This window comes from Lampris incognitus, chromosome 5, assembly GCF_029633865.1.
Source record: "Lampris incognitus isolate fLamInc1 chromosome 5, fLamInc1.hap2, whole genome shotgun sequence".
Lineage (NCBI taxonomy): Eukaryota > Metazoa > Chordata > Actinopteri > Lampriformes > Lampridae > Lampris > Lampris incognitus.
Window position 1 is genome coordinate 67820749 of NC_079215.1, and position 12156 is coordinate 67832904.

Genomic DNA, 12156 nt, shown 5'->3' on the forward strand with positions numbered 1-12156 from the left:
GTCGCCACCTAATGGCTCACCACAGTTACTGCACGACAAACCCATTAATCAAGAACTCAAGCTATCTCTTCTTCGGCAGTCAATAAATCAAACTATCTCTTCTTCGGCAGTCAATAAATCAAACTATCTCTTCTTCGGCAGTCAATAAATCAAAATATCTCTTCTTCGGCAGTCAATAAATCAAACTATCTCTTCTTCGGCAGTCAATAAATCAAACTATCTCTTCTTCGGCAGTCCATCGAAACGATGACGACTGTGACGCAGTTTAAGCTCGGCAAGCACGCCTGTGGGCCACCAGGCGGCATTAGAGCGACAACATGGTCCACATTTGTCACAGACGAGCGCTGTTTGACTTGGTCTGGTATGTCTTGCATGGTGGGCCTTCTCGTTATCTCTACTGACAATATCTAGCATTTATCTACATCTTCCAACCCTTTATATTAGTCTTTAAAAATGCAGCCTTTAACTCGTTACTTTCCAGTAGTAACTCCAGTACTACATGTAATGCTAACATAACCTCACTCCTGACTTCAGTACTATGTATCATAATTCTCACTTTAATATTGAGTTTAATACTGATATCAGCTCAGTACTAACATAGATACTAACTTCTATATTAGCACAGCCTCACTTGTCATAATTCTAACTTTAATATTGAGTGTAATACTGATATCAGCTCAGTACTAACATAGATACTAACTTCTATATTAGCACAGCCTCACTTGTCATAATTCTAACTTTAATATTGAGTTTAATACTGATATCAGCTCAGTGCTAATATAGATACTAACTTCTATATTAGCACAGCCTCACTTGTCATAATTCTAACTTTAATATTGAGTGTAATACTGATATCAGCTCAGTACTAACGTAGATACTAACTTCTATATTAGCATAGCCTCATTGTCATAATTCTAACTTTAATATTGAGTTTAATACTGATATCAGCTCAGTACTAATATAGATACTAACTTCTATATTAGCATAGCCTCACTTGTCATAATTCTAACTTTAATATTGAGTGTAATACTGATATCAGCTCAGTACTAATATAGATACTAACTTCTATATTAGCACAGCCTCACTTGTCATAATTCTAACTTTAATATTGAGTGTAATACTGATATCAGCTCAGTACTAACATAGATACTAACTTCTACATTAGCATAGCCTCACTTGTCATAATTCTAACTTTAATATTGAGTTTAATACTGATATCAGCTCAGTACTAACATAGATACTAACTTCTATATTAGCACAGCCTCACTTGTCATAATTCTCACTTTAATACTGATATCAGCTCAGTACTAATATAGATACTAACTTCTATATTAGCATAGCCTCACTTGTCATAATTCTCACTTTAATACTGATATCAGCTCAGTACTAACATAGATACTAACTTCTATATTAGCACAGCCTCACTTGTCATAATTCTAACTTTAATATTGAGTTTAATACTGATATCAGCTCAGTGCTAATATAGATACTAACTTCTATATTAGCACAGCCTCACTTGTCATAATTCTAACTTTAATATTGAGTGTAATACTGATATCAGCTCAGTACTAACGTAGATACTAACTTCTATATTAGCACAGCCTCACTTGTCATAATTCTAACTTTAATATTGAGTGTAATACTGATATCAGCTCAGTACTAACGTAGATACTAACTTCTATATTAGCATAGCCTCATTGTCATAATTCTAACTTTAATATTGAGTGTAATACTGATATCAGCTCAGTGCTAATATAGATACTAACTTCTATATTAGCATAGCCTCATTGTCATAATTGTAACTTTAAAAAAAGGCCAGAAGACAGACAGAATATTCAGGAGATTGTACGGCCTCTTCCATTGGTCCAAATGACAGTGAACAAGAAACAATGGGAAAAGTCAGACTGTGCCTTTACCATTTTAAAGTTGTACTATCACCTCCAGTGTTCCTCCTTGTGACTGCTGTTCTCCTGTGTTACCCCTGCCCTCCTCTGTCCCAGGGTCACCGCCTCACTCTGCCTGCCGCTCTCCACCACCCGGCGTTCACCCACACCACCACCGGCCTGCAGCCAGGCCGCAGCTCCTCACTACCCTCGTTCCTGGTGTTGTCTATTTGCAATATGATTGATTGATTATCGATTGATTTGATTTTTTATTATTTCATTCAATGTCACGCATCATGAAACCGCCCAGCCCACATGGGCTTATAAGGCACCATTATCTTATTAAACAATATAAAATGAACAGGTATAAACAACCCAGGACACTGGCATTAATTACAAATACTAACTGGACATTCACTGGCATTAATTACAAATACTAACTAGACATTCACTGGCATTAATTACAAATACTAACTGGAGTTTCACTGGCATTAATTACAAATACTAATTGGACATTCACTGGCATTAATTACAAATAATATCTAGACATTCACTGGCATTAATTACAAATACTAACTGGACATTCACTGGCATTAATTACAAATACTAACTGGACATTCACTGGCATTAATTGGAAATACTAACTGGACATTCACTGGCATTAATTACAAATACTAACTGGACATTCACTGGCATTAATTGGAAATACTAACTGGACATTCACTGGCATTAATTACAAATAACAAGTGGACATTGCTCGCCACGCCATGTGCAGGCCCTGCCACAGACGTCATGTCTGTCCCTGCCACAGAGGTCATGCCTGTCCCTGCCACAGAGGTCATGCCTGTCCCTGCCACAGACGTCATGCCTGTCCCTGCCACAGGTTATTAGAGATTCATGGTAAACATGTATTATTATTATGTGTCATGTTTTGAAAAGTGAAACCTTATTCGCAAATTTAAAGAATTTGTCGGTTTTTCAAAATGGCTTCGGTCAAATGTTCAAATATTTTGACAATTCACATCTGGCGCTATGTCCTGACCCATATCTGCGGCAGGTTCGATTCCCCGACGGGGAGAAATGTCCTTGGCCCTGTGACGGCCCGGCGGCCTGTCCAGGGGGTCTCCCCGCCCAGTGGCTGCTGGAATGGGCTCCAGCATCGCCAGCGATATTATGAACCCTACATAGCCCTCGCCAAAATCCCGTACCCTGTCCCAAATCTCGCGAACGGACGCCGGATTTCCGCTGCGTTGCTAAGGAAACAATCAACTATCAACTCGGTGCGAAGCAAAGCTAACGTTAGCTACCTTCAATTTTGTAATTTTGTATTTTTCGCAATTTTGGACAGCTGGCTGCTTTTGTAATTTTGGACTGGATAATGGATGGATATGGTTGGGTTTGTGGACACTACATTCCATCGCCACTTGGTGGCACTGTGAGACGATGGCTGGCGGAGAGGGCTGCTGTAAGGGGACAGAAGAGCAAGCAGCGGGGGGGGGGGGCAGGCGGGAAGTTGGCTGGATGGACGCGTGGTTACTTGGTCGTGCTAGGTGGAGACACGACCGTCGTGTTGTGAATGTTCGTGTGGCATGAAGAGGCCCAGCACCAGCTGGCGTTGCTGTGTTCATCCCTGTTCAGAGTGGTACAAGTGGAACAAGGACTCTGTATTGTTCTGTCCTCTCCTGTCCCCCCCCCTCCCCTATGCACATGTCCACTCTCTCCCACTTCCCAGCCTCCTTGAGCAAGTAAAGACACGCGTGTGAAAACAAAACAAACGAAGGGGGGAGCTGTTGGGAAGCTGTGGGGAGCTGTTGGGAAGCTGTGGGGAGCTGTGGGGAAGCTGTGGGGAGCTGTAGGGAAGCTGTGGGGGAGCTGTGGGGAGCTGTGAGGAGCTGTGGGGAGCTGTTGGGAAGCTGTGGGGGAGCTGTGGGGAGCTGTTGGGAAGCTGTGGGGGAGCTGTGGGGAGCTGTGGGGGAGCTGTGGGGAAGCTGTTGGGAAGCTGTGGGGAGCTGTGGGGAGCTGTTGGGAAGCTGTGGGGGAGCTGTGGGGAGCTGTTGGGAAGCTGTGGGGAGCTGTTGGGAAGCTGTGAGGGAGCTGTGGGGAGCTGTGGGGAAGCCAGGTGTGGCTGCGTACCGCTCAACAACACCGCTCGTCTCCTGCGGGACCCCCGCCCACATTTCAGCCGTCTGGCTCCCCCCCCCCCCCCCACGGCCTCCTTTTGCCTGCACCTCCACTTTCCCCCAGCGGGAGGCGCGTTGCCCGTCAACGGAAGAGCTGAACTCCACGCGTCGTTTGTTTGGCTAAATTAACATTCTGGTCGGCCTAATATGTTCCTTCCTTTTTAGCTTATTTTTTATCCTTTATCTTCTAAAGTTACCGTCTAGTTTTTCAATCACTTGGGCTTTTAAGTGTCGCCTCAAATATAAATCATCACTTCCGCGTCTCCGCCGTGAGTATTACGGTAGAAAGTGCGCGTCTATTACCGTAAAGTGTAAGCGATACGCACGGCTCTGACGGCCGCCATGGAACAGCTGGACGGCTGGCCGCGGTCCGTGTGGGTGAGTGGTGGTCTCGGTGTGGTGCCTGGCGGTGGTGGGCTTGGGTCGTATTGTAGTCCGCGGTGGGTGCAACAACAGGTCAGGTCTGCCTCTCAAGCCGCGGCCGCGTTTCCCCGCAGAGCCCCGGCAGGCGGGCGGCAGGGCTGCCGCTGGTTCTGGACCTGGCTGGTTAGGAGGGATGGCGGCTCTGACGGGGGGGGGGGTACAGATCAGCTCGCGTTACAGGAAACCAGCGGGTCTGAGGGACCACGTCCCGGCCACGTGTCTCCTGTATAACTTGTTGCTGGTGTGAAGAGAGACCGACAGACAGAAGCGTGGACAGCAAGTCTGCGCAAAATGGCCAGACGGCGCTAAAGTGAAGGGAGGGCAGTTCCGGTGTACTGGGTGTACTGGGTGTACTGGGTTCGCCGTCTCCGCGTCCGAATCCGCCTCGTTAACGCGTTGTGTTTTGTGACTTCTGTGAAAAGTAATGGGTGTGATTTGCTCTCTTTCTGCAGATGAAGACGGAAGTTTACTTTTCCGCCTGAGCTACGTCACACACAGGCTGAACCCAGGAGGAGGTGTGGTCTCCGCACGAATGGTGGGCATTCCTATGACGTCACCACACCACATTTAATTTGTCTGTTTCGAACCGCTCTCTGCATTTTTTATCTCCTGTTGCTTCCGCTGAAGACCATCAACGTCACGTGGCGTGTGTAAAAACAACCCGTATCTGTTTGATTTTAGAGGCAGACCGGGATGAGTTCCAACCCATGACAGTCCAGCCTCATCCTCCTCTGCCCAGCTGGAACCTGGTGCATACCCTCGGTCACAGCAGCCTGGACCACCACGTGGGGTCCTTCTGACCAGGTCGTTGGTAGCCGTAGTGTTGGACTGATGTCTCGATGGAAGCTGTTTGAGCGTCAACGTCTCAGATGGTCCAGCGCCGTCACTCAAGCTCTGGTCCTCTCTGTGCTGACATTCTGCATCCTCCTGCCACTCTGCTGCCACCGCCTCCTCTACTCCTACTTCTTTATCCGCTCCTTCTATCTGGACTCCCTGAGCGAGCAGGTTCTGCAGGATAGCTATGAGAAGGGCCAGGAGGCACTCCGCTACTGGCAGAGCCACTCCACCGCCGCCTCCACCTTCTCCAGCATCACCAGGGGGCCCAAACTGCTGGTTACCGTGGTAACGGCCAGGCGCACTGAGGGGCGGGACTTTCACTACCTGCTCCAAGTGATGCAGCGTCTGGCCGGCCTCCTGACAGGCTGTGGGGAGCAGCGTTGTGCAGAGGTGCTGGTGTGTGATGTGGAAAGCAGTCCCCTGGGGAATGAGGATGCCTCGCTGCTGGAAGGGAAGTTCTGGGTGGTCCGGCGGTCACCCATTGAGCAGCAGAGGGTTGATGCGCACGTCAACACCTTTGAGAAGGAGAAGAGGGACTATGTCTACTGCCTTGGAAAAGGATGGGAGCTGGTGAGGCCCCAAAACATGGTGGTTCTGGAAGACGATGCCCTGCCGAGACAGGACTTCTTCACTGTCGTCCAGAACCTCCTGTCCCGTAAGTTTGTGCTCCAAACTCTTTATGTCAAACTGTACCACCCTGAGAGGCTCCAACGGTACTGGAACCCAGAACCCTACCGGATCTTGGAGTGGGTCGGGTTGGGTGTGGTGGGAGCGACCATGCTGCTTCTCGCTTTGCCTCTCTGGAACCCCCTCGCCCTCTCCTTCACACTCTCCCCCGCCCACCTGCTCCTCCTCAGCCTCTACATCATGGCTGTCGTAGAGCTGGTGGGGAGACACTACCTCCTGGAGGTCCGCAGAATCTCCCCCCAGCTCTACGCCGTCTCCCCGGCCACCGAGTGCTGCACCCCAGCCATGCTGTTTCCCGGGAACTCCTCGCTGAGAGCCATGGACTACCTGGACGGCTCCTTCTGTTTCAAAGGCAATGCCAAAGACACGGTGCTGTACCACATGGTGCGTTCCACGCCCGGTGAGAGAGCCCACAGCCTGGAGCCCAACCTGGTCAACCACATCGGAGCCTTCTCCTCGGTCAGGATCAACCCACCCAGACCCAAACTCCTTTGATGGGAAACTGTCAGAAAAAAAAGAAAACGTATACTTTGTATTTTTTGATACTTTATCGAGGGAATGTCTCTAAGTTGTAAGACCATGGTACAGGCTGTGGAGTGTGGGACTTACATTGGTCCTGAGAACAGCTTCTTGTTCACTCCTAGTCGTCCTCTGTGGTCTTGAAATGCCTTTCTTTTGTGCTGGTGTGAATGAGCGATTCCTTACAATCACGATAGAGCGGTTTAGACGGGCTCAGACTGGGTTTCTCCTTCTCCTTGATGTTTTTCTCCTCCTCTCCTCGGTAAAAACAGCATATTGTAGAGACTCATGAGTTGCGCTCTCTGTCTGCTGTTTTGAGGAACCGAGACAGATATCTTGCTGCCGTGGCCTTTTTCTCTAAACGCGAGACGATATAAAGTTAATATCGAGACACAGTGAAGTCACAGGAGAGGTTCTTTTGCCCAAGTTTGTGGTGCAATTTGCTGCAGTAGCTACTACTACTACAGGTACACAGTACTGAGTACCATGATACCAAGTTGAATGGAGTACTGTCTGTGAAGTAGTGATGAGTTTGATACAGCAGGGAATGACAGCGCCGCCTTGTGATTACCTCAACCTCCATTTTATATCATATCTATTGTTTGATAGGCAGTTATGGACTATCTATCAAACAACTTTCATCAAGTCAGAGAGAAGCTTTGAGCCGAACCCACATGCTGTAAAACCTAGTGGCTGCCTCCAGGCATACGCCCTCATGGTTCAGACCAACATCACACTGATTGTGCCTTCAGTCTTTTATCCGTTGAACACTGAAAGAAGCATTTTCCCCTCCTGTGCAGAGCTGTAGTCCACCGACTTCCGGCCTCTACTGCAGCGGTCACACCAGCTTCCTGTTTGCTGGCGTGTGCTATTGACAATGGCGTATGTTTCGCAATGCCTGCAAGATTCACCGTGGATACATGTCCACCACATGCACACAACTGGCGACACACTTTCACCTGCACCTGCCAGCAACCGGGCGAAAAGTGTCACCCGAAAAATACGCCGTTGTCACTAGCACGCGCCAACGAACAGGAAACTGGTGGGACCGCTGCAGTAGAAAGCGGAAGTCAGTGGACTACAGTTATGCACAGAGCCGATACAGATGTGTCTGACAGGATGCGGAAGCGGGGCAGGCTAAGCTAACTGCTAGCCCATGCAGACCGGAAGTTCCCACCGTCATCCTGGCTGGCGTTCCTTCTCTGGGCAGTGATATTTTGGTTAGTTTGGGTATATGTGTGTTATTTTGGGTATATGTGTGGGTTAGTTTGGGTATACATATGTGTGTTATTTTGGGTATACTGTGTGGGTTAGTTTGGGTATACATATGTGTGTTAGTTTGGGTATACTATGTGTGTTATTTTGGATATATGTGTGTTAGTTTGGGTATATGTGTGTTAGTTTGGGTATATGTGTGTGTTAGTTTGGATATATGTGTGTTAGTTTGGATATATGTGTGTTAGTTTGGGTATATGTGTGGGTTAGTTTGGGTATATATGTGTGTGTTAGTTTGGATATATGTGTGGGTTAGTTTGGGTATACATATGTGTGTTATTTTGGGTATACTGTGTGGGTTAGTTTGGGTATACATATGTGTGTTAGTTTGGGTATACTATGTGTGTTATTTTGGATATATGTGTGTTAGTTTGGGTATATGTGTGTTAGTTTGGGTATATGTGTGTGTTAGTTTGTTAGTTTGGATATATGTGTGTTAGTTTGGGTACATGTGTGTGTTATTTTGGGTATATGTGTGGGTTAGTTTGGATATGTGTGTGTTAGTTTGTGTATATGTGTGGGTTATTTTGGATATGTGTGTGTTAGTTTGGATATATGTGTGTTAGTTTGGATATATGTGTGTTAGTTTGGATATATGTGTGTTAGTTTGGGTATATGTGTGGGTTATTTTGGGTATATGTGTGTGTTATTTTGGGTATATGTGTGTTAGTTTGGGTATACTATGTGTGGGTTAGTTTGGGTATACATATGTGTGTTATTTTGGGTATATGTGTGGGTTAGTTTGGGTATACATATGTGTGTTAGTTTGGGTATACTATATGTGTTAGTTTGGGTATACATATGTGTGTTATTTTGGGTATATGTGTGGGTTAGTTTGGGTATACTATGTGTGGGTTAGTTTGGGTATATATGTGGGTATACTATATGTGGGTTAGTTTGGGTATACTATGTGTGGGTTAGTTTGGGTATATATGTGGGTATACTATATGTGGGTTAGTTTGGGTATACTATGTGTGGGTTAGTTTGGGTATATATGTGGGTATACTATGTGTGGGTTAGTTTGGGTATACTATATGTGGGTTAGTTTGGGTATATATGTGGGTATACTATATGTGGGTTAGTTTGGGTATACTATGTGTGAGTTAGTTTGGGTATATATGTGGGTATACTATATGTGGGTTAGTTTGGGTATATATGTGGGTATACTATATGTGGGTTAGTTTGGGTATACTATATGTGGGTTAGTTTGGGTATATATGTGGGTATACTATATGTGGGTTAGTTTGGGTATACTATGTGTGGGTTAGTTTGGGTATATATGTGGGTATACTATATGTGGGTTAGTTTGGGTATACTATGTGTGGGTTAGTTTGGGTATATATGTGGGTATATATGTGGGTTAGTTTGGGTATATATGTGGGTATACTATGTGTGTGTTAGTTTGGGTATACTATATGTGGGTTAGTTTGGGTATATATGTGGGTATACTATATGTGGGTTAGTTTGGGTATACTATATGTGGGTTAGTTTGGGTATACTATGTGTGTTAGTTTGGGTATACTATGTGGGTTAGTTTGGGTATACTATATGTGGGTTAGTTTGGGTATATTATGTGGGTTAGTTTGGGTATACTATATGTGGGTTAGCTTGGGTATACTATATGTGGGTTAGTTTGGGTATACTATGTGGGTTAGTTTGGGTATATGTGTGTGTTATTTTGGGTATATGTGTGTTAGTTTGGGTTATACTATATGTGGGTTAGTTTGGGTATACTATGTGGGTTAGTTTGGGTATACTATGTGGGTTAGTTTGGGTATACTATGTGTGGGTTAGTTTGGGTATACTATGTGGGTTAGTTTGGGTATACTATGTGGGTTAGTTTGGGTATACTATGTGTGGGTTAGTTTGGGTATATATGTGGGTATACTATATGTGGGTTAGTTTGGGTATATATGTGGGTATACTATGTGTGGGTTAGTTTGGGTATACATATGTGTGGGTTAGTTTGGGTATACTATGTGTGTGGGTTAGTTTGGGTATACTATATGTGGGTTAGTTTGGGTATACTATGTGTGTTAGTTTGGGTATACTATGTGTGTGGGTTAGTTTGGGTATACTATGTGTGTGGGTTAGTTTGGGTATACTATATGTGGGTTAGTTTGGGTATATATGTGGGTATACTATGTGTGTTAGTTTGGGTATACTATGTGTGTGTGGGTTAGTTTGGGTATACTATGTGGGTTAGTTTGGGTATACTATGTGTGTGGGTTAGTTTGGGTATACTATATGTGGGTTAGTTTGGGTATATATGTGGGTATACTATGTGTGTTAGTTTGGGTATACTATGTGTGTGTGGGTTAGTTTGGGTATACTATGTGGGTTAGTTTGGGTATACTATGTGTGTGGGTTAGTTTGGGTATACTATGTGTGTGGGTTAGTTTGGGTATACTATGTGTGGGTTAGTTTGGGTATACTATGTGGGTTAGTTTGGGTATACTATGTGGGTTAGTTTGGGTATATGTGTGGGTTAGTTTGGGTATATATGTGGGTATACTATGTGTGTTAGTTTGGGTATACTATGTGTGTGTGGGTTAGTTTGGGTATACTATGTGGGTTAGTTTGGGTATACTATATGTGTGGGTTAGTTTGGGTATACTATGTGTGTGGGTTAGTTTGGGTATACTATATGTGTGGGTTAGTTTGGGTATACTATGTGGGTTAGTTTGGGTATACTATGTGGGTTAGTTTGGGTATACTATGTGTGTGTGGGTTAGTTTGGGTATATGTGTGGGTTAGTTTGGGTATACTATGTGTGGGTTAGTTTGGGTATACTATGTGTGTGGGTTAGTTTGGGTATATGTGTGGGTTAGTTTGGGTATACTATGTGTGTGGGTTAGTTTGGGTATATGTGTGGGTTAGTTTGGGTATACTATGTGGGTTAGTTTGGGTATACTATGTGGGTTAGTTTGGGTATACTATGTGTGTGGGTTAGTTTGGGTATATGTGTGGGTTAGTTTGGGTATACTATGTGTGGGTTAGTTTGGGTATACTATGTGGGTTAGTTTGGGTATACTATGTGTGGGTTAGTTTGGGTATATATGTGTGGGTTAGTTTGGGTTATACTATGTGTGGGTTAGTTTGGGTATACTATGTGTGTGGGTTAGTTTGGGTATACTATGTGTGGGTTAGTTTGGGTATACTATGTGTGTGGGTTAGTTTGGGTATACTATGTGTGTGGGTTAGTTTGGGTATACTATGTGTGGGTTAGTTTGGGTATACTATGTGTGTGGGTTAGTTTGGGTATACTATGTGTGTGGGTTAGTTTGGGTATACTATGTGTGTGTGGGTTAGTTTGGGTATACTATGTGTGGGTTAGTTTGGGTATACTATGTGTGTGTGGGTTAGTTTGGGTATACTATGTGTGTTAGTTTGGGTATACTATGTGTGTGTGTTAGTTTGGGTATACTATGTGTGTTGTTGTAGTTTTGGGGTGTTGTTGTCTTTGTGTTTCACTGCTGTGGGCTGGGGGGATACCATGTTTCGTCTCATTTGATGAGCACAAGTGCGTGAAGTGGAACGAGGAATAAAGTGTGGGTGGTTGTGATGAGGAACAACACAAGTGTGTACTGTGTTTTGTTGTTCTCCTGTGGGATGTCTCGTAGTCCTGTGACGAGCTCAGCCAGAGATCAGCCGACGTTGTAGTCGTCACCCCAGAAGGGGACGGACGAGTCGGGTCCAACTCTTACCCCCCCTGTGTTGTCCACATTGTGTGTCCTGTCCTTGTCCTAGGGGACATTTATCAGCCGCCTTCGTTAAACCGTTAATTAAAGCAACTTCATTTAGGGTGAAACCCCAAATCTGTTGTGCAGGGGGGAGCAAGCTGTCATTCACCCCGAACCGTGTGACTGTCTGGCTTTTGCCTCTGCCCAGGGCAGAAAGACTGCATCTAATCACCGGACACCCCTCGTCTTCATAGGGTCACATGACCCACACATGTTAGGGTCACACATGACCCTAACACGTGACCCTAACACGTGACCCTAAGACCGTCTTAGTACCCTGGTGGTGTACAGCTTTCATGGAAATATGAACCCAAACAGTGTTTCCCTGTTTGTAACCTTGGGGTGACTGCTTGTAATGTTGGGGTGACTGTTTGTAATGTCGGGGTGACTGTAACGTTGGGGTGACTGTTTGTAATGTTGGGGTGACTTTGTAACGTTGGGGTGACTGCTTGTAATGTTGGGGTGACTGTTTGTAATGTCGGGGTGACTGTTTGTAATGTCGGGGTGACTGTAACGTTGGGGTGACTGTTTGTAATGTCGGGGTGACTGTAACGTTGGGGTGACTGTTTGTAATGTCGGGGTGACTGTTTGTAATGTCGGGATGACTGT

The 12156-nt window shown here is 45.2% G+C and overlaps 2 protein-coding genes across 2 annotated transcripts in view; both read left to right on the forward strand.

The window, feature by feature from the left end:
* The first annotated feature begins 4406 nt into the window (after positions 1 to 4406).
* tpcn3 (two pore segment channel 3) overlaps positions 4407 to 12156 on the forward strand; it is a 62858-nt gene continuing 55108 nt past the window's right edge. The window contains exons 1-2 of the mRNA XM_056280171.1: positions 4407 to 4441; positions 4939 to 5021. Coding sequence (XP_056136146.1) covers positions 5019 to 5021 — 3 coding nt within the window. The 5' untranslated portion in view covers positions 4407 to 4441; positions 4939 to 5018. The remainder of the gene's footprint in view (positions 4442 to 4938; positions 5022 to 12156) is intronic.
* On the forward strand, positions 4416 to 7085 carry pgap4 (post-GPI attachment to proteins GalNAc transferase 4). Its single transcript, XM_056280172.1, has 3 exons — positions 4416 to 4441; positions 4939 to 5021; positions 5168 to 7085. The coding sequence occupies exon 3, from the start codon at positions 5318 to 5320 to the stop codon at positions 6503 to 6505; it is 1188 nt and encodes a 395-aa protein (XP_056136147.1). The 5' UTR covers positions 4416 to 4441; positions 4939 to 5021; positions 5168 to 5317; the 3' UTR covers positions 6506 to 7085.